At 39.6% G+C, this 22719-nt stretch overlaps 1 protein-coding gene across 3 annotated transcripts in view; it reads right to left on the bottom strand.

The window, feature by feature from the left end:
- The window catches only part of MAP3K20 (mitogen-activated protein kinase kinase kinase 20), an 88040-nt gene that overhangs the window by 52537 nt on the left and 12784 nt on the right, over positions 1-22719 (bottom strand). Inside the window, exons 1-3 of one of the 3 annotated variants that reach the window (XM_053470495.1) lie at positions 21073-21291; positions 20517-20706; positions 5357-5444 (exon numbers count right to left, since the gene is read on the bottom strand). In XM_053470495.1, the coding sequence (XP_053326470.1) occupies positions 5357-5444; positions 20517-20675 (247 nt within the window). In that variant the 5' untranslated portion in view covers positions 20676-20706; positions 21073-21291. Of the gene's footprint in view, positions 1-5356; positions 5445-20516; positions 20707-21072; positions 21292-22719 lie in introns of those variants that run through there. The other 2 variants (XM_053470497.1, XM_053470496.1) reach the window with 2 other exon arrangements.

Below are 22719 nucleotides of genomic sequence, written 5' to 3'. Positions count from 1 at the left end.
CTAGAATCCGACGCCAGCATGCTAGGTTGGGGAGCGAGATCATTCACGGAGGCCACGGGAGGTCGATGGTCTCGAGAGGAGAGTACTTTACACATAAATCATCTAGAACTGATCGCAGGATCCTTCGCCATTCGCAGTCTGGCAAAAGACCGCTCGGACTGCTGTCTTCTCTTACGTATGGACAATTTTTCAGCAGTCCGCTACATAAATCGTTTGGGAGGAACTCGTTCCAAAGGTCTGACGGAGATTACGAAACAAATTTATCAATTTTGTTTCGAAAGAAACATATCCCTGTTGGCAGAATATGTTCCGGGAGTGGAGAACCAAACCGCAGATTGGTTTTCCAGGAATTGGCGAGATGCCAGCGATTGGATGCTCCACAGAAGTGTCTTTCGTTCCCTCGATTCCCTCAGAGGTCCTCTTACGATGGATCTTTTTGCATCCCGCATAAACCATCAGACTCCAAATTTTTTCAGTTGGCTTCCAGATCCGGAGGCTCTAGCTACGGATGCTTTCTTACAAATTTGGCCACCATCGGGAGCTTATGCTTTCCCTCCTTTTTCTCTCATTCCCAGAGTCATCCAACACCTCCTCAGGACGCGAATATCTCTCGTCCTAGTGACGCCATTGTGGCGCTCCCAGCCTTGGTTTCCAGCTCTTCTGGAAATGTCGATCCAGGATCCTCTAGCTCTCCCTCTTTTCCCATCTCTTCTCAGGGGACCAGAAGGTCAATCCCATCCTCTGATTATCGAAGGCCGTCTCTCCTTGGTTGCTTGGACGATTTCCGGGGATTTCACCCTGTCCAGGGATTATCGCAGGACGCTAGAGACTTGCTCAGAGACTCTTGGGCTCCGGGTACACACCAGGCTTATAGAGCCGCATGGAAATCCTGGTCTGCTTGGTGTGTGGGACGACAGACTGATCCCCATTCTGCCCCTGTAGCTTTCATATTAAATTTTTTGGCAGACATGTTTTCTTCTGGTAAATCTTATAGTTCTATTAATTTGTCCCGTTCGGCCATTTCCAGTGGTCATGTCGGATCCAAGGAAGGTCCCATTGGAAAGGATCCTTTAGTTTGTCGTCTTCTCAGAGGTATTCGTTTACGACGACCTCCGACTGCTAAATACGATTCCTTCTGGGATGTTTCCATTCTCCTTGATTTTTTGCGTCAATGGCCCGATAATGATTCTTTGACTTTACGTCAATTATCGGCAAAACTTACCTTGTTACTTTGTTTACTCTCTTTTCGTCGTGTGTCAGATGTTAGGGCTTTGGAGGTTGGAGCAATTTCCTTTTCTCCTGAAGGAGTCATTTTTTCTATTCGTAGACGTACGAAAACTTCTTCGACTTCTATTTCTTATCCTTACCTCTCCGAGGATCCCAAACTTTGTATCGCTAGATGTCTTCAGACTTACCTTGCTGTTACTCGTCCTCTGCGTCCAGTTTCAGCTTCTCAACTTTTAATTTCTTATTCTAATCCTTTTCTTCCGGTTTCTTCTCCTACTTTGGCGAGGTGGATTCGTTGGCTTCTCACGCTAGCGGGTATTGATCTTCATTTTGGGGCTCATTCTGTCCGAGGTGCAGCGGCCTCGGGTGCTTTCTTCGCTGGAGCTTCTCTCTCAGACATTCTCCACACAGCTGATTGGTCACGCGCATCCACTTTTCGGTCCTTTTATTTTCGGCCCTTATCTTCGGCTGTATTGCCTTTATTGGCCCGACGTTAAAAAAGCAAATATGAGCCTCCTGTCTTGCAATAAAATTACACAATTATTCTAGACTCGTTGACCGAATAATTGGAATTTTAATAAAGACAGGAGGCGAATATTTCCCTCCCTCCCACCCTTTTTTCTTTAGTGTTCTTATATATTTTGCCTGTATTATTGCCTATTGGTGAAATGTTTATATCTTCGCTATATCTATATATAGATACATATATATTTTATTTTTCTGGGTGTATCGATCATTTTATGCTTATAGCATTCAGATGCTGTCACGTGTCTCTCTTCTTTTTCAGTCTAAACCTTTGTGTGGGATCTCCTGGTTCCAGTTTTACCTGATGTCCAGGGCTTCAATTTGATGCTCCGATCAAGTTTCTTCAGATGGTTCTTAATTGTTTCGTCTTCCGTTCCATGGTTCGCAGATTGCAGAAAGAGGAAGTAGGAGGGGCTGCATCCAAGTTTATACTGTTGGACTTTTTTATGATTGGTTACCAATGTTCTATTTTTACTTTGCTGCTAAGGTGACAGTAAAGAAAGTCAAGCAAATATTCGCCTCCTGTCTTTATTAAAATTCCAATTATTCGGTCAACGAGTCTAGAATAATTGTGTAATTCTGGGCAACCACAGAGCTTCCTGGTGGTGAAATAAGTAGGGGTAGGGGGAATGATCTCTGATGCTCTGGGTCACTGGATCTGATCCTGTGATTCCTGACAACCACATTTGCAAAAAAACCAAAACTATAATGGGGTTGGTTATTGCTTGTAATAATGAGTTTAATGTTATTAAGACATTAAATAATTAATACAAGTATGAAGCAGATCAGGTGTTTCATTGAATTTTACATGATAAGCGCAATATAATATTTAGAGGAGCATCAAACTTAAACAAGTAAAACACTTAACAGGGTAAACTCACTTTATTGCTATTACAATAAGCGCTGCGTAAATTGTTGGAGCTATATAAATAAAAGATAATAATAATATTCAATGAAAACATTTCAAAGAAAATCAGGCATTTACTTTATATTTATAAATTCAAATGTTCAATTTATTTTACAATTTTTTATTAATTTACAATTATTATAGTTTTTTATTTTTTTTTATTTAATCACAAAAGCTTTTTCTGTTGTTACTATTATTAATATTGTGTGCCTATATAATTAGATGGCGGAGGCACCAGTGATCATTTTGGTTATGGGTTGGGGCAACAAAGGCGATTCATGCCTGGGGAGTTCTTTGGTCTAGGGCTTGGCTTGTATATGTGTGCGTGTATTCGTATGTACAGAAAAACTTCCCATAAATAGCTGTTAAAATGGAGGATGAACTTTATTTGTCAGAAACATGGATCAAATTCCAACAGAGGGAATAGAAAAAAAAAAGCTGTCTCCATTACATCTGGGAAAACTGGCTTTGTTAATTTTTTAGGAGGGATTATACAACAAAGCTTGTGTATACGAAAGAGCTTAACCACTTTATGTGAGCATTAATGTCCATCCCATTAACATCCTTAGAATGTAGTAATAAAGTGTGAAAAGGTACCAACTGGAGAAAAACAATAAAGCATGCAATTTGTCTTTTAACTATTGCTGAACTGTGAAGGCAGTTTATGTTGTATAACTCGGCTAATCCTTTTGCTTATGAATCCGAAGGGAATTCTACCAGTGAATAACTTCCATTTAACGCCACTCACAAAAGAATAACATAGGTTTTACATGATTCTAAATTTGTATTTTTTGTCATTGGAATGGAAATTATTCCACACCGCAAAATCAAATTAGTAGGAAAGGAATGTTGTTTCCGAGTTAAGCAATAACACCATTTAATAAGACAGCTGTTATAAAATAATGGAACACTGAAAGCCTGAACATTCACCTTATAATTAAACATAGTTAAATCCGAGCATTTCTGAACGTGTATCACAGGTACATTTATTAATCTGTACAGGATTGCCCTGAGCCTCCAAACGTGTGGAAGAAAAAAAGCAGAACACGATCCCATATTAAATGCTGTTGACGTTTTGGAGCCAATTAAAGCCTCACCACCGTTTTATTTTTGGGCTGTTACAGAGTACGGGTGACAGAAATATCACTGATGGTTCTCTCTGCAACCAGAGCTGCACCACCTTAATTTAATCTCCTTTTATCAGACCACTTTTCTCCCACAGACAGTGATTGATCCTGGTCCCAAAATAATCCTAACATGAAAGCATTAATAAGGAAACTTTATCTCTTAAAAGTGCTCCTACTCTGCTAAATATCATCCTTTCACAAGAAATATAATTACGATCACCAATCTTGTTCTTATCATCAACGGAAAAAAACCCCCAAAAAATAATCAGAGAGCTACAAATGTGTCTCTGTTATAGAGTCCATTAACCAGGCCTCCGAGTACACCCTCTTCCCTGATTGGAGGAACAAGGAGGACTTGTCCACATGGCTCCCTCTTTTGTGGAAGTATTCTGTGAGGCCAGTATAACGCAGCCAGATTTGCGAAGAAAGAGAGATAAAGAAACGCTTCTCTTTCTCCGTGAATCCGTCTTCATTCAGGGCCGGACTGGGAATGAAAAGCAGCCCTGGAAACATTTTCACACCAGCACCATATATTTTATCTCGTGGAAGAGACCACATGCACCCATCATACATATCTGAGTCCCAAATTAGTTACAGAGAAAGTGATGTGCGTGTGTTGGCTGCTTGTGCATGATAGGAGTGTGATTGCTATATTAAATATACATGATTGCTAACAGCAATAACACTCCTATCATGCCCAGGCATACCCAGATTCCAGCACAGCTAACATCACACTCATCCTGGAACCTGGGCATGATAGAAGAGTAATTTTTGGGCCCCAAAATTAAGGTGCATCTTAAACATGGGAGTGTCTTATACATGTGGAAATACGTTAATACCTTTACTTTTCCTCTCAGTGATTTCTGGGCCTAGAAAGTTGTGTCCTATTAAGCGACTACAAATCAGTTATCAGTCAGCACTTGTTTTTTACATTGCTCTCTATCAGAGACCCCATGGTCTCAATTGGCACAGGGAAACCTCTAAGATTTTATTGATGACATTCACAGTAGCCTGGAAGTAAATCTCGTCTCGTTGCATTTTGAAATTGACAAAGGGGAACCCTTGATTTTACTGCCATAGTAGGTTTCCCCTGTACAGATGCTGTTTTAAGTAAATCTTGCTGAGAAGTATGTCCAGAGGCAGCAGGGACCTCCCATATTGAAATGATTCAACCAAATGTTATTTTTTCTAAACCAAAATGTCAGAAGATTGTCAATGTTTTCAATTGCACCAAAATGAAATAAAAAAAATGCTCTCTGCACAGGATCTACCAGGCTATTCCAAATTATGATGATATCGGAAATATGTAAAAAGGAAGTGTAACACAACAAGAAAGTAATGGTTTTTCACACTAAACTACTGTGCGCTGTAACATTTAAATGTAAAACCCATGTCTACATTAATTTCTGGAATTACCGTTATACTTTAACTCACACTCTCATGACGTTAGACAGACAAACTAGTGGAATTGGGAATTATACAAGAAAAGATACAATAGAAAATTGATATTGATACGAGTACAACATTCCACAATGGTAGCTGTTTATTCCATAGATAATTACATGCTTACCTGTAACAATGCAGTAATTAGGAGGTTCAAGCACAGCCCCATAAAACTGGATGATGTTTCTGTGACTAAGCATGCTGAGTATTTCTGCCTGTTAATAAAACAAAAAGATATGTGATTGTTATAGATACGATATAAAAATACTTAACGTTAAATGGCCCATACAGTTATGTCAATGAAAAATCTATATACTTAATTTCTACATTGGAAAAAGATAATACATTTAGTCGCACGAAACCTACTTCTCCATATATGACAAATTATTGTTTTTGAGGGTTTTTTTTATTGCTTTTTGTTGGAAAGAAGCCATTCCATACTGCAGTATATACACCAAGAGAGAAGCAAAGGACCATTAAATATTTTGGAGATGTAGGATACAGCACCTGTTACTTTTCATTGATGCAAAGGGCCACATGGTACATTTTATAAAAATATAATTTACATTTATATAAATAGAAAATAGGTGTGAATCACCAAGTTTTCCAGGGTGATTATATCTAAAGTCAATGTTGTGTTTCATATAAAAATGACCTGGAATAGGCTCAATGGCTTTGGGAGTTTCCAAATGCTTCTACAGCAGCTAATGTCTATAGGTTCTCATTCTAAAAGTAGACAAATGGGAGCTACTGATGGACATGTCCAGCCCTGGTGTTGATTGACTTATAACGCATAACATATATAACAAACCGCTGCTGGTAAACAATAAATCAGCTGATTTTTAACCACCCATACATTCTGTCAATAAAAGTCTATGGACGAACGGACTTCATGAACATAGCCATCAGTTTGCCATCAGCTCAGTTTGGTGCCTTAGCATGGAAAGTCACCCAAACATCACAGATTAAAGAAGTTTATTGGAACACAATTACACGGTATTAACACAATATACACGGTACTAACACGGTTTATAATGATAAAGGAGAAATAATATATAAATATATATATTTATTTTCCCAATGGAGTTCCCCTTTAAACTTCCATAGGGATAGAACTCAAACCAGAAATTGGAACCAGGAGAATAATTTAACAAGCAAGTGCTACCTTCAAGTACATTAACAACTTTGTGTGTGCATTTTCTATATAGATATGAATGGAACCCCAGGTGTCAAATGCTTCACGTAAGCTTTTAGGCACACTTCTAAAACTGCAGAGAATCCTAGGGGGTATAGCTACTTTATGACCTCTCTCCATCTCTAGTTTATGTAGTCGGAAAAACCATTTCCTTTGATTGCAATCGTTCGAAACAGCAAAGTAACTTTTTCTGATTTATGTCAGATCTTTTACTTTGTCTTTGATGTGACTGAGGAGGGAAAAAATGAGGCCTTAGAAACCCTGGTTCACACAACTACTTCAACATTTGTTTTCAGGATTTCACTTGTGTTCTTCAAACGCTTACATTGTATAGTTTTTTTTTTTTATTGTGATGTTCTTTTAGGTGAAACTAACAGAAGAAGCCAATTTATAATTATTCTACCTAACCCAAAACTAGCGAAACACAAAAGCAGGAAAACATTCCTAGGGCTTTAAAGGCCGATCATCAAACAATAATGAGCTTTGGGTGGCTACTTTATAAAAAAAGACTCTCAGTTGTATCCACCTTTTTAGATAACTAGTAAAGAGTAGTATGTTTTTTTAGTAGAACTGATGTTTTCAAATGAATGGAAATATTTAACCCTTATCCCAACCTAGCCACTTGCTGACCAACTTGGAGAGATCCTTATTTATTTTAAAAATACACATGGAACATAAACACTGAAATAAGAACTAATAAAACCCTGTATGTGTTTTGAGATCCAGTTCTATGGACCAACAAAAGCCAATCGTCAGCAATGCCCCTGAGAAATAAAATAATATTCATTTCAAGTGCCTAGATATCTGTTTTTCTATAGAATGCCCATAAAAGCTAAACATGTTTTTAAAAAATGTAGATGCTTAACCCACTACTGGGTGAAATGGACACAAACTGCCAAAGGTGACTTCCAGTATTAAAACAAACATAATAACTAATGCAGAACTTCTTAGAAAGACAACTGTAAAATAACTATTCATCCTTTGGCTAAATACACAATACCAGAAAAAATATTCGGTGTATTGTCTCAAGTAATATGACCAATGCATTACAATCTGAACATTTCCAGGATAATTTGCATTCTGCCAATTCTGCCAATTTGGACACTACATAAAAATGAGTAAAATGTATAAAGGCGGCATTCCATACCCTTGCTTTGAGTAAAATGTATAAAGGCCTTATTCCATACCCTTGCTCTGAGTAAAATGTATAAAGGCGTTATTCCATACCCTTGCTCTGAGTAAAATGTATAAAGGCGTTATTCCATACCCTTGCTCTAATGGCTCTGGGGCCAGCTATCAAAACCATAGCTTCCAGCGAAAGAGTAGAGGGTTCTGTCATTTCTGTGAAATGTTTCCTTGGTTATGGACTCTAAATCTTAAGGATACAAGGCCATGCTATTAAGTGGATACACATATGTGAACATAATCTTTTTCTATCTGTTGATCTATTTAATTCACTTGGTATTCATAAATTATAACACAACCGCCCCCCCCCTTATAAAGAAGTGTTATGTCCAAACTTTTTCTGATTAGGAATTATGTGAACATTTTACAGTATATTTTCCATTATTCCTGTGTTACTATTGATAACATTAATATATTGATAGATTGATAGATATTGATAGAAATAGATTCATCAAATGACTATAAGTCAAGGACAGAAGAGGAAAGTGTAATGTCTCAAGTCAAGACAGATGTGTCCATTAAGGATTCTTTCTAAATTTACTAGAATTTCCTTCCCTTTCCAAATTAGGACAAATAGAAATTGCTTCCAAACAAGGGTATCACCAACTCTGGATATTTAAATTCAAGAATCACCATAATAAACTTTTATTGCTTGTGGAATTCCTGAGCCGAAGACTTTAAGGACATTTTGAGAGATAAGCTTTGGCGGTAATCCAAAGTCAACTACATCATGCAACAGTTTAACTGGTCCTCACAAGTTTTCTGTGTCTCAAATAACCTGGAAATTACTATGTAATTACTATTTAATACTGATATGTTACTCTTGTTCGTGGTTTGTTTAAAGAAGGAACCTAGAACTTGACATTTACTGTAGATTTAAACAAACCTCACTTTATCCAGCTAATTTACAGTTTATATAACTAGTAGTCTGTACTGTTTGATTCCTTGTTATTATGGACAGTGGTCATAGCTTCTCGTAGAATTCTACTATGGTAATTGTTGGAAAGGTAACTAAGAGCAGATACGATATATGTTATATTGCTTTTGCTGGTACACATAGTATGATTGGGCTTCATGTCTTTATTCAATCCTTTTATCCAGACCAACACCGCTACAGCAATTAATGGAGATTCTGGAGGCTGGGGCTTTTTGAGTTTGATAACAAATAATAATAGGTATATTTTACATTACATTAAATAGATGTATATTATATAAAAAATATAGAACAAATATTAAGAACAAGAATTATATTTAAAAGGTTTTTAATTATATATATATATATATATATATATATATATATATATATATATATATATATGTGGGTCTAAACACCATCACATTGGACATGTGCCCCATATACTTTATTCCTTTGTTAAAACTTAATTTGTGTATAAAAGTCTCTGACACCTGGTAGAAGCAATTTAAAAAGTTTTATAATCATGAAACGTTGTTTTAACATGATCACTATTTCTCCATGGTGATTTTGCAACAAGTACAGAAAAAAAAAAAGAATATCAATGACTTTCACAAACGCTGCTGGAATATTTCAAGGAGTTGTAACAAAACTAAAATTAGATTTACTATTTTTAATATACTTAAAATGTACTTTGAACCCTGTTCCAATTTACTTAACCCCGTTCTAGTATATTGGTGTAATTTTCCATTCCTGACATACCAAGCCCCAAAAAAAACAGGATCGGTGGGAGAAACTAAGCTACACACCAAGGATCACCATAGAAACGACAGAACCAAAATAAACAGAAATTGCAAATACTTTCATTCACAGTTTACATATTGTCAGAATATTTTTGAAATATCTCCATAAAATGATATAATTTAAGAGACGAAGGCTGCTAATAACAGCTGCTCATAACGTGTTGATCCTTCTTGTTTTATAAAAGCTCCCCTAGATACTCAAAGCCAGCCATAGACCTTTTAGGCAATGAACACTCCGGGGTCCCAGGAAGGCCCTGAAGCAGCCAATCAGTGGCAGGAAAAAGCTAAAAGGATATAGAGGGTGGTAGATAAATGGAACAGCCTCTCACCATAATTGGAAAAGGCTAATGCGGTAAGGGATGTAAACACGCATGAGGAAGGTATAACGCTATCCTAAATCTAAGACAAGCCCAATGACTGATTAATGTCTCTACATCATGAAAAATGGACAGACCAGTTGGCCCAAATGGTTCTGATCTGCCCTTAAGTTCTACGTTTCTATGTAATAGATGAGGGGCGGGGAGAGGTGCAAATGCATAAGAGGGATTCTGCAGAATCCCCCCATGCATTTGTAAGGGAGGGGAACCACAACAATTAAAGTGCATATCGTGGCTGGAGAGTCCATTTAGCTTATTAGCTAATAAAGGGAAGAACATGGCAAAGGTACTCCTAGCAGAGCAGTTTTACGTTGTGGGGCCAGCTGTGTACATATTGATGTAGCGTAGTATAGCAGGGGTCTACAAGTGCTCTACTGCTATGAAAAAGAGGCCTCTATGTACTAAGGACCACTAATGGTCCTCAAGGAGGCAATCAGATGTTGTGCTGGTGACCTTATCACAAATGCATAAGAGCAACAACGGGTCTCCAAAATACTTATAATTTACCAAGTGCATAAAAATAGGTCTCAGAAGCACAATAATTATTCACAGCAAAAGATTATTGGGGCAGACAAAACCAACGGATATAAAAAGGGCAAAGGAAAGGTCTCTACCTGAAAGCTTCGAGGGGGAGGCCAGCCATATTTTTCTGATTGGTATCAATTTTAATGGCCAGCAACAGTTCTGAATACTGAGGTATAAAAGGCTACATAAAATATTTTACTCTTGAATATTTGCTTTATCTTAGCTTGAAGTCCTCACCTTATCACCGCTAGATAAAACCTGACAAATCCTTATCAGACAGCATTGTGACAAATGACAGAATGTCTTAAGGGCCCAGCTGTACTAAAGAAGGTTTGTGAAGAAAGACAGCAGGATTTCAGGATATCTAATGTATCGCAAGGCACTGTTGGAGCAACGGGTCACAACTAAATATTACATAGAAACATTAATGGTTAATACAGGATTAGCAGACGAACATTAATGTAACAGACGTGTAAGATCTTTTGCATCATGCAACACTACAAACACTTTAATAAATGCTAAAGAACATTGGGGTTTTTTTGTGGCGCTTACCCTGAATGTGTCTCATAACCAACCTTATAAACCTGAAAATGGATATTAATTTTGCTGAAGTAAACCGAATAAAGAATAAACTGTAGTATTATGACTACCTTAGGTGTGCAATCAGGGTGGGTGACAGGGATCTTGCAAAATTTAAACAAACAATACTGTTTGCTTAATCAGATGATTAGGGTAGCTTTTCATTATACATTTTAAAGGGGAAATTAAATCTGTGTTACTAAGATTCAAAGATCAAACAAAATTTATTGACTATTTGGTTTTGTCGTCAATGGATGAAAAAAGTAGAGCAAACTCACTTGATAATATAGATGCCACAAAACTACCTGGTGAAATGTATGCTTGGTAAATAAAAGGATGAATAGTAGGTGATGCTATAAAAGGGGACTGTTAATGGGAAATTTGGGGGAAAAAAACCCTATTGTAACCGATAGCTAATTTTATGCAAACCCGGAATTAGGTAAGCAGAACGATGTTTATCAATATGTAATTCATTACAGTACCGAGCGTCAAAGGTTTGGAAAATGTAGAAACCAGCGGGTCATATTTAGGAACATACTTGGTCTTCACAGTACCAAGACATATAGTTCTATATATAATACTTACAAATGGGAACAGGAATATTTTAAGGACTCCCAACTCATTGAGTTGGGCAAGGCCTGGCCTATGCTCCAGAATTGGTCGCCTACAAGAGAGGTTACAGGAAAAGACAAACAGTCACACGGACGGACTGACAGAGATAACGCTCACAAGCCCGAGAATGTGACGTTGCTCTGTCACACTGCTAGTTGAATATGTTCTGTATAGATGTGTTAGTGATTATTGAGTCTACAACCTGTTAACGCCAGCTTTGAAGTCATTAGTTTTATAGGATTTTTGATTTGTATCACCAGCTGCTTATAAATTGCCATTAGACACCCGTATTATTTTTTGCTGTAAACTACCACCTAACCATCTGGGCCTCTCTTGCTAATTTCCTGTCACCCAATGTTGCAATATGTGTACAAATATTTACACGGGCACGTGGCAACTGTATGAACGGGAAAAAGAACAAAACAGCATGAAGAAAAAAAAAAACTATAATGTCAGGTTACAGGGCAGGTCAATTCAGAGAGGGCCACTGGGTCGGTTGCCATTATTTAGTTTCAAAGAAAACATAACAGAGGAGTTCTTTTTACAGAGGAGTCAGTGTTAAGCCCCAACTAGCCCTCTGTTTATCCCCTTCTAAGAAAAGGTCCAAGTTCAAATGTATCAGTCTCAGTCTAGTTTATGTATTGTAAGATGGGCTGAGTAGATTGTTGCCACTATATAAAAGACAATAATAATACATGGTGGGCATACAAATATAAAACACTAACATTTCTAAGGTTAGTTTTACAGGAAATGCTCAATTAGCTCCACACAGGGCCGTAGGAAGGGTGAGGCGAAAGAGAGGCACTCGGGCGCAGCTGCAAGCGGGTGCACATCGTGTTAATGGGCAGGTGTGTGTAAGGGCAGTGTAGGTGTATATGTGTGTTTATGGGCAGGTGTTTGTAAAGGCAGCATGTATGGGTAGTCGTGTGTAAGGGCAGTGTATGTGTATATGTGTTTAAGGGCAGTGTAAATAAAATAACCTCTGTAAAACAATAGCTAGGGGGCACATTGCCTCGGACACAAATGCAGCTAGCTACGGCTCTGGCTCCACATTTAAGAACAATTTTTTTATCTGAATAGAATACATGGCACCTGTGTTTTCCTTTGCTCACTTTTCTGTGTTGTGCAAGACCATAATATCAGATCACATTTAACAAACTCTTTTCTCTGAGGTATACTGGATGTGTCTTGTTCATCTCCTAACAGTCTTCAAATGTCATGGGTTCATTCAGTTAATCCTGGTCAGTCAGGTGTCAGACATGCACACCAATTGCATTGGAAACATGCTTACATGTGTTCCCAGATCATTTCCCCGGACATAACTGAAATGGTGGAAAACAGTATGGGGCCAGCAAAAGATAGACTGCTAGCATCTCCTTATACTGTTTCTCATAAAAACTTACACACTCATGCTAAAACTCATACTAACACACGCTTATTCATACTCACACTAACACATACTCCAATACACACTTACATATACACACTCATTCTAGCACAACCTCCCTCTAACACACACTTTAACATACCCATTCATGCTAACACAAACACATGCTTGCACATACACTCACTCTAACTTACTTACATACATGCTCACTCACTCTCTTACTCATTTACCTTGCCTGGAGCCTTCTCCCTAGCTACTCACACACACTATACTGGCTTTTACTGTGGAGTCACATAACCCTGCCATGGCCTTGCCTCTGCGAGTGGGACGATCTAAGTTGGACCAGCCCTTTTTGAAGACTCTTGGTCTGGCACTGGAGGGCAATTGCCCCCCTGCCTCCCTCCAGCAAAAACCTGATATGTACATACTCCCCTACCCATTTACCTTTCCCAAAGGCTTATTTCTAGCTGCTCGCACACACTGTGAGCACCCTTGCATTTACCATAGGGTAACATAACACTGACCAGCCCGTTTTGAAGAGTATTGGAACAGTCTGGGGGGCAATTGCACCCCTGGTGTGTGGATAACGGTGGGGTTCAAACTGTTCATTTCAGAATAATAAATACATAAACATTAAAACTGTAACTGACCTAAAAATTTATTTTACACCATCATGAAAAAATGCAATCTTCTCAAGAGCCACGAGTATTCTGCGTGATAATGGATAAGATGATACGTTTCGATTAGTTTATCTTTAGACCATACAAATCAAAGCAAATAAAATAAAAATGAAAATAATGGCCTGATGCTCAATTTAGTAATGTTTACAATGATCTCCAGTTTCCTACCAATTCTTGTTATCAGACCCCATCACTATTAAACTCTTGAATTTCACAACCAGTTATCTAATGACACTTGTGTCTGAAAATAGAAAGCACATGATGCCTTGTCCTGGGCTTTGCAGTGAGAGTCACAAATGTGTACTCATATAGAGATGGTTAAGACACTGAATGTATGTGACAAACTGTCACCGAATACACAGGACGCACGGCACATGAGGACATTTATAGAGATCTATGGCTTATGAGAAAGAAATCAAACTGTTTTTGGAAGAATTATTTTGGCATACTTTTATTGGGCAGGTTTTTAATTCATTTGAATAACATGCTCAAATAAATGAGTACATAAAAGTAATGGTTTTAAGCATTTTTACTTATGTCTGTGTGCATGTGTTGAGCACCAATTTGTGTTGCTGTCAGTGTCTGGGTGTGATAGTGTGTGTGTTAGTGTCTAGTTGTTTTAGTGTGTGTGCCCCTCCAAAGATCAGGCTATCGATCCGCCCCTGATGACAAGCCACACAAAGTGAGCCCATGCTGGTTCGCCGCTGATTCCCAGACCAATTAGAAAGGCTAGCTCTTCTTGCCAGATGTTGTCTGTGTCATGAAATAAACACTCCAGTAGATCTTCTGTTAACTGCTTTATTCATGAAACATCTAGCATAACTCACAGGCAGTGTCTGTCATGGCTGCTGTCAGTTACTCTCCCTCTGGAGTCAGTTACCAATGTGACTCCTCCCACTCATTGTAACTTTATTAGCAGGCCTGCTCCCATGACATCTTCCTCCTTAAAGAAATAAGAACAAACACCAGCAATACATAACAATATAAAAGGTACCATCAGCAGGGAGGTAGGTAATATGCATATATTTTAAACTAAACAACAACATATTCCTGACTTGGGCATCGGGGTAGACTACCCTAGCCCCCAGTAACATAGGGATTATTCTGCCCATTCTTCATGTTACTGTACTAACTAAACATTATACAGTTTGTGTCCCTGTAACGGATTGGAGGTTTCACCACTCTGCCGCTGGAAGTTGTCTTGAAGTTATTGGAGGCAGCAGAGACCTGGGAACCTCCTGGAACAACTGTATTACGCTCTGGTTGCGAAACTGGGCATGGTCCACTATCTGCCAGTGGAGTATCAGTGCAGTGTTCCCCAGGTTGTTCTCCGCAGTCTAAATCTGGAATAGCTTGGAGATGCCTGCGGTTCCTGCGCACAGCACCTGTGTTGGTCTGTACTACATAGGAACGTGGGTCTTGAGAGTGACATATAACAGTAGCAGGGGTCTTCCAGCTTGTCTCCTGGTCTAGCTTCACCCTAACACTCTGGCCAGGGGACAATTTAGACAGAGGGCGTGCTGAATGTCTTCTGTTGTAGAAGAATTGATAAGACGTCTTCATCTTTTCGTCTCTCTCCTTCACTGCCCATGGAAGGTCATCACTTGCCGGTACACTGAGATTCCACTGAGGGACAGTGGTACGCATGTGGCGGCCCAACATGAGGTGAGCTGGACTTGTACCGGTTGCCTGCAGCGGTGTGGCCCTATAAGCCATGAGGGCTAGGTACGGATCCTGCTGTTTCAGAATATGCTTAGCAGTCTGGACGGCCCTCTCAGCAGCCCCATTGGACTGCGGGTAGTGTGGGCTAGACGTGGTGTGCCGAAAATCATATTCCTCACTGAACTTTTTGAACTCATCAGAGGCAAACTGCATGCCATTATCACTCACAAACTCCAGTGGAATGCCCCATCTAGCAAACATGCTTTTGAGATGGGAGATGACACTTCGGCTAGTCATTGCAGTGAGAGGTGCTATTTCAATGTATCTTGAGTAGTAGTCTACCACAATCAGGTATCTCCTACCCCTCATCTCACATAGGTCAGCAGCAATCCTTTGCCAGGGGCCCCCAGGCAGTGGGGATGTTACCAGGGGCTCCTTCCTCTGAGTAGGCCGATTATCACGACAGAAAGCACACCTTAAGATCAGTTCTGCTATATCCACATTGATGCCAGGCCACCAAACTGATAGCGCAGCCCTTTCTCTGCACTTTGTGATGCCCTGGTGGCCATGGTGTAGCTGTTGTAGCACCTCGCGCCTTAAGCTTGTTGGGATGACAATCCTATCCTGGAAAAGAATAAGGCCATCCACCTCAGAGAGGTGAGCCCTCTCAGTATAATACCTGCTTAGGGACACACAGGCGGATCGGCAGCTTGGCCAACCCTCCCGAATGAACCGGATAACATCCTGGAGATCAGCATCCTGCAAGGTTTCTTGTTTGATTTTTTCTAGTCTTGCTTCTGAAACTGGACGTGAAGACATAACAGAGTCCACAAACATTTGGACCTCATAGTCAGAGTCAGAGAAGTCACTGTCTTCTAAGGGAAGTCTTGACAGAGTATCAGCTACCACCATCCTCTTCCCAGGAACATGTATGGCTTTGACATTGAACCTCAGAAGGCGCATTAGTAGCCGTTGGCAGCGAATTGGGGCCTTATCCAGATCAAATGAGTTAATCAGAGGCACCAGGGGCTTATGATCTGTTTCCAGGCTGAAGAAATCCAGGCCCACTAGATATCGTTGAAATCTCTCGCAGGCCCACACACCCGCCAGACACTCTTTCTCAATTTGGGCATACCGCTTTTCAGTATCTGTTAGGGTCCGTGAACAGAAGGCCACTGGACACAATTCCCCATCATGTTCCTGTAGCAGTGCGGCGCCAAGCCCATAACAACTTGCATCTGCACTCACCACTGTTGTCCTGGTAGACTCATAGAATTTTAATACTGGTGCTGACACCAACATCTTCTTCACCTGAGCCAAAGCCTTCTCTTGGGGCTCACCCCAGTACCAGGCAACATCATTTTTTAACAGTTCGGTCACCGGGTGCAAAACTGTTGATAGATCTGGCAAGAATTTGCCCAGAAAATTAATAAGACCCAGAATCTGCCTAAGTTCTTGCACTGTCGCAGGGCTTTTCATTTCTGTGACGGCATGTACTTTGCTTTCATCGGGCCTTATGCCCTGACTGCTTACAAGATGTCCAAAATAGCGCAATTCAGATTGTTTAAAGCAACATTTATCTTTGTTCAGCTTAAGTCCAGACTGTCTGATAGTCTGTAGCACTTTTTCCAAACGGTGATCATGTTCCTCTGCTGTAGAGCCATAGACCAGAATATCATCCATGACAACTACTGCGCCTTCATGGTCCCTCAAGAGAGCACTCATCTCTCGCTGGAAGATCTCTGGAGCCGAGGAGATGCCAAAAGGGAGGCGGCGGAAGCAGAACCGCCCGACAGGGGTGATAAAAGTAGTTAATTTCTGGCTACCTGGATCTAAGGGGATCTGCCAAAATCCACTAGAGGCATCTAGTGTGGAAAAGAATCGTGCCCCCGCCAGCTTAGGTGCAATATCCTCAAGTGTAGGCAAGACATACCGTTCTCTTTTTACTGCCGCATTCAGACGTTTTAAATCCACGCAAATTCTGATTTTTCCATTTTTCTTTGTTACCGGCACCATGGGTGCACACCAGTCGGTTGCTTCCGTCACCACCTCAATTATCCCTAGAGCCTGCATACGCTTCAGTTCAGCCTCTACCTTGGGCAAAATAGGAAATGGTATCCTGCGAGGAGTAGACAAACTGTAAGGAACAGCATCGGGTCTCAGTTGAATCCGTACCGGTTCACAGTTTAATAGTCCTATGTCTCCAAACATGTCACTCTGTATTTCATTAATTCTAGAGACAAGGCCTAATCTACAAGCCACTGTGCGGCTAAGGAGGTTGTTACCACACCGACCTCTTATGACATAGATCCAGAAGGTGAAGTGCCTTGATTTATACACACTGCGTGCGAGGAATCTGCCCACACAGTCTACACGCCCTCCTGGGCTGCGGACACATGCTCTGCTAGCTTCCAAGATGGGGCATTGTGGTAATGATTTAAAGCTTTTCTCAGACATAACAGAGATATCTGCCCCTGTGTCAATCTTGAATTTGATGCATGCCCCCATCACAGGGAGTTCCACACTCCAACAGTCATCGGTGTCCAGCCACTGTGATACTGATCCAAGGAATAGTTCATCTGTACATTCAGATTCACATCCAACTTCAATTTCCTTTACCATCTCTGTTTTACATGTAACTTCAAAATGACCCATGCGATTGCATTTTCTACATCTCTTATTCTTAGCAGGGCAGGGGGTTTTCGGTCCATGAATGCGGTTACAGCGAGAGCAGCGTGATTTCAGCCCTTCTGCAGTCTGCAGCCTACTGCCCGTACTATGCTTCTCTCTAATAGAACGTGTGGTAGTCTGCATTTCATTCACCATGCATTCAGACCTCATGGTCACATTCTGTGCTTTTACCATCTCGCTTTGGCGTGCCATTCTGATAGCCACATCTAGTGTCAGTTCAGGCTCCAGCTGCAACTTCTGCGACACATCAGCATCAGCTACACCAATAACAATTCGGTCACGGATGTGTTCCTCCTTAGCAGGACCAAATTCACAGTACTCTGCCATTTCAAATAAACTGCGTACAAAGGACTCCACAGACTCTCCTGCTAGCTGACTGCGTTTATAGAAACAGGCCCTTTCATGGATTACATTTCTCCGTGGGACAAAATGGGCACTCAGTTTGTCCATGACAATATCAAAGTTATATTCTTCCCCTTCCTGGAAAATGAATGCATTATATATGGGCTCTACATCCTTCCCCATGGCATACAAGAGTGAGTTAACCTGTACCTCTCCACTCTCCTTATCCAATTTTGAAGCGATGCGAAACCGGGAGAACCTCTGACGCCATGCTGGCCATGCTGCAGGCTGAGAGAAATCAAAGGGTTCAGGAGGCTGAAACTTGGACATGTTGGCAAACTTGCAGACTGTTAATGTAGGGTAAACAGCACTTCTGACACCATGTCATGAAATAAACACTCCAGTAGATCTTCTGTTAACTGCTTTATTCATGAAACATCTAGCATAACTCACAGGCAGTGTCTGTCATGGCTGCTGTCAGTTACTCTCCCTCTGGAGTCAGTTACCAATGTGACTCCTCCCACTCATTGTAACTTTATTAGCAGGCCTGCTCCCATGACAGTCTGTCTGATATAGAATTGGCTAAGCAAGTAAAACGTACAATTATGTATACGTAGATGCAGATTTATCTACTCAATAAGCCAATAATTATTCAGCATAATTACAACACAAACGTCATGCTAGCATTCTAGATTTACATTCCCCTCTCTTCCTAGTAGCTTTCATTTTAATTTAATTCTATATGTATGGCATATTTATATATAGTACTAGAAAATTTAAGATTAGTATTTAGTATTACGTGTTACTTCTAAGCCTTTAGACAAGAGTGACGTTTTTAGGTTGCATAGGTAACGATGTTGGCGCATGTGCATCCACAGTTGAAATTAATTTTGGCACACAATGAGCACAGAGCGGCGCGCACACACACACACACACACCCTCACCATGTTCAGTGGCATTGAAAAAAGTATTAGAAAGCAAAAAGCCAAGTTCATAAAGATCTGCCGTGTTGTACAAAGTTAACTGTGTCAGAATAGGCATGATTAACCCACTGGTTTCCACTATGATCGCTTCACATTTATAACTTAAAACTAAGAATTGGCAAAAACTGTTCTCTTTCTAAACATGGGTCAGTACCTGTACATATTTTTCGGACGACAGTCAAGTAGTAATTAGCAAAATTCATTGTGCCGGGCTATTGATACACAGAAAACCTTTGTACACTTCACTTGTCAATGTGGCAGCCGGCGGCCACACGTCCTAAAACTCTAAGAAGCCTCTAGGGAAAGATTTACACCGGGTAATGGGAAATAGAGCCCTGGTAGAACAAAACTTCTTTGTTTGATTTTGACTTTAAAAGTGGGTCAAATCAGATTAAGCATTTACCTGCTTAACTACACACCAGATAATAAAAAAACAAATATTGATTTCCCCATGCGCATTCTGTGGACAAATTACCCTGCTTTTTAGAAAGCATTGAAAATATTTTGGATATCAATGTCCTAAATATACTGTAGACATATCCTCATCAAAATGTGATGGGCAGCTGTTTCTGCATGACACAGATTATTATGAAGCTGCTCAGCAAAACAAAGAAAAACAAAGCAAATGAAAGCCCCACAAAGACATTAATTACAACATGGAAAAGAAGGCTGTCATATAACTTTGTCACAGATCAGCAAGAGGAATAAAAGAACACAAAACAAAAGTTGTGGATACATAATAAACGTTAATGAGGGGGGGAAATGTTCATATGTTCTAGTCTGGCTAAAAAAATGCTGATTATGTTGTTTTCAGAGAAATTCTTCAAGAAATATTTAGTAAACTTTAAAAATTGCATTGTAAAGAGTAGTGAGCCACAGAAGACTGAAGAGCAGAGCTGGAGGTCACTAGGGTAGGTGATATTTAGTTGCCATCCCCAAGCCTCAAATCACTCAGTGCTGATTGATTTATGACAAAACATACAAAGTCCTTGTCGAGTCTCTTTCCTAAACCTCTTGGAGTCAATGGAGACCGGAAGGCGCTTGATCTAATGGTGATGAACTTACACTAAACCAAAGTAATATGTTTCCAAGAGTATAGGCTCACTAAAGACCTACGATCTTTAGAAAGATCCACAATAGAGGTATATATATTAGGCATAACACAAAATGGATTGGTAACAAACATCACAACATTTATTGAAACAGCATGTTTATGGAATCTGGCCAGTAGGATGTCTCATCACTACAAACAGATCAATGGCTTGTAGGGCATTTCCATAATCCTTTAACCAAACAGCGAAAGTAATCTTCTCATTAGAATACATTATCTAAAAATAATTCCAACATTCCTACCTCTTTTTCTATTTTGAGAAGCTTTTTCACAGCCACCTCCTTTTCTTGTGACAGCCATTGAGCTCGGTAAACACTCCCAAAACTTCCGCCACCACAGCTTTCATAGAACTGAAGGTCGTTGAATTTAATTTGCACAAACGAAGCGGTTAGGGACGACATCTCATAATGACAAAGAGTAACTCTTAAAAATCTGCAAAAAAACAAAAATGTAAATACAAAAAATAAGTTAGAATAACTAAAAGCCAATGTACAATATTTAACAGAAATTGTGTAATCTCAGTCATTTAGATGATTAAATAAATAATGCATAACAACAAATCTCAAAATAGGCCCCGGAAAAATATAAGTAGAGGGAATTTAGTTAATTTGGAAAACGGCAGAAATCCAGAAGTGATGGTCTTAAATGCATCATTGCTGCTCACATAGAATTTTGTATACAATAATATTGTAATATGATGTAATATATTCACAGTTCCACCAAAAAGTACCAGAACAAAAGCATTCGAGAACCAGTGACCCAGCATTCCAGAGCTACGAGAAATAGATAAAAACTCACGGTTAAATTGCTCCCAAAAATAGGTTTTTAGATGGGCCGCATAGTTTCCTCGCCAGTAAAGTGCTTGTTTGCTTTACCTTCACTTGTCATGTCACTGCAAAATTACTAAAATGTTCCCCTACCATAAAGCTTTCATACAAGAACCTGGTTTCCCAGCAGGTCTTCTATAGTTAAGCACTGACGTGAAGAGAAAGCACACTTTCAACTGTCAGCTTGCATAGCTGTTCTGGAATCCGAGGCATGTCATCGCCCCGTGTAGTGATCATTCCACAGTATAGCGCAAGCAAATGAACCTTCTAGCACAGTCGCAACATTAGCTTTGTAAACTGGAAAACCTGTATGCGTTCGCCAAGCATTAATGTGGTCATACTTGAGGATCTGTTTTTAAGTGCCTTTCCAAAGATGCCCTTCTTTGCAAGTCTACACAATGAAGCAGGAAACAATATTTCTCTTGTATGTAAAAGCAAACTTCCAAGAATGGATTCTACAACTATACCATACTTGTTACCATAAACTAACCTGAATTATTTGTCACATAGAGGACTTTTAAAAAAAATGTGACAATAAAAGTGGATGTAACACCTAAAATCCTAAATCCTTATTTAATTAATTACATTTATTTTTAACATTTCAGTTGTACCTTTTCAACTCGACCCGTAGTATCTACAATAGACATATTCACCGCCAGTAGTTAATAATAATAATAGAAAAAAAATCAAAACCATAACAAAACAAGCAAGCAAAAGGAAGACACGATTATTGGCTTGAATAGATATTACTGTATAATGAAAGACAGGCGAGTGAAAGTTTACTCATATGCTCATGTATTATTCAAGGATCTAAGTATGGAAGCCAAACCTCCATTTAGTGTGAGACATTTAGCTCTAAATGAGTTTTGCCAACTTTCTACCAGGCTGTGCCTTTTATTTTTTTGCTCTCTCATAACTTCCCTCACCTTCCGCACCCGGCTCCACCACTCTCAGCTTCCATAAAGAGTAGGAAGAAGCTCAAGTGGAGCATATCTGGAAAGTATAAATTATCTTAAAACCGTTCCTATGTTTTAAGATTAAAGAAATTATTTTAGGTGCTGTTGCATTTTCCGACCGACTGCTGCACTGCGAATTGGAAGTCCTTGGAGAGCCAAGCTAATTCCCAACAAAGAAGATCAGAGGTATCATGGCATCCTGTAATTAAATGTACCTAATTTGACCTTAACACCAACTCATTGGTCTATATTTCGCTATTACTTCATATTCTTTTCAGGAATTAATTTAAAATGGAAAATGTAGTGGTCTCCATACACTGTAGACAGAGCATCACCAGGATATGGATGGGCTTTTCTCAAAAGTGGTTGAAGAATGATTAAAAATGGTAGCGTATTGCAGTAAGCAAGAAGCCAACACAATTCTGTCCAGTGATGACCATACACAAGTGTTGAAAATCCGAGTAGGGGATTCTTTAAATTACCTCTCCAGTCCCCATTTAATTCAAATGCATATTGACTTCAATAAGTGTTCAGCTCCCAGGTATGTGAGTTGACCTCCTATTAATTTTAGCGGGAGCTCCTGCTTCACAAGTTTACAGCCAGGGAAGGATTAAAATGAGAACAAAGCCCCCTTTTCTAATACGGAATTTGATTGAATTGAT

Source organism: Spea bombifrons, chromosome 7 (genome assembly GCF_027358695.1).
Source record: "Spea bombifrons isolate aSpeBom1 chromosome 7, aSpeBom1.2.pri, whole genome shotgun sequence".
NCBI lineage: Eukaryota > Metazoa > Chordata > Amphibia > Anura > Pelobatidae > Spea > Spea bombifrons.
This window is presented reverse-complemented; position numbering and strand designations above follow the sequence as displayed.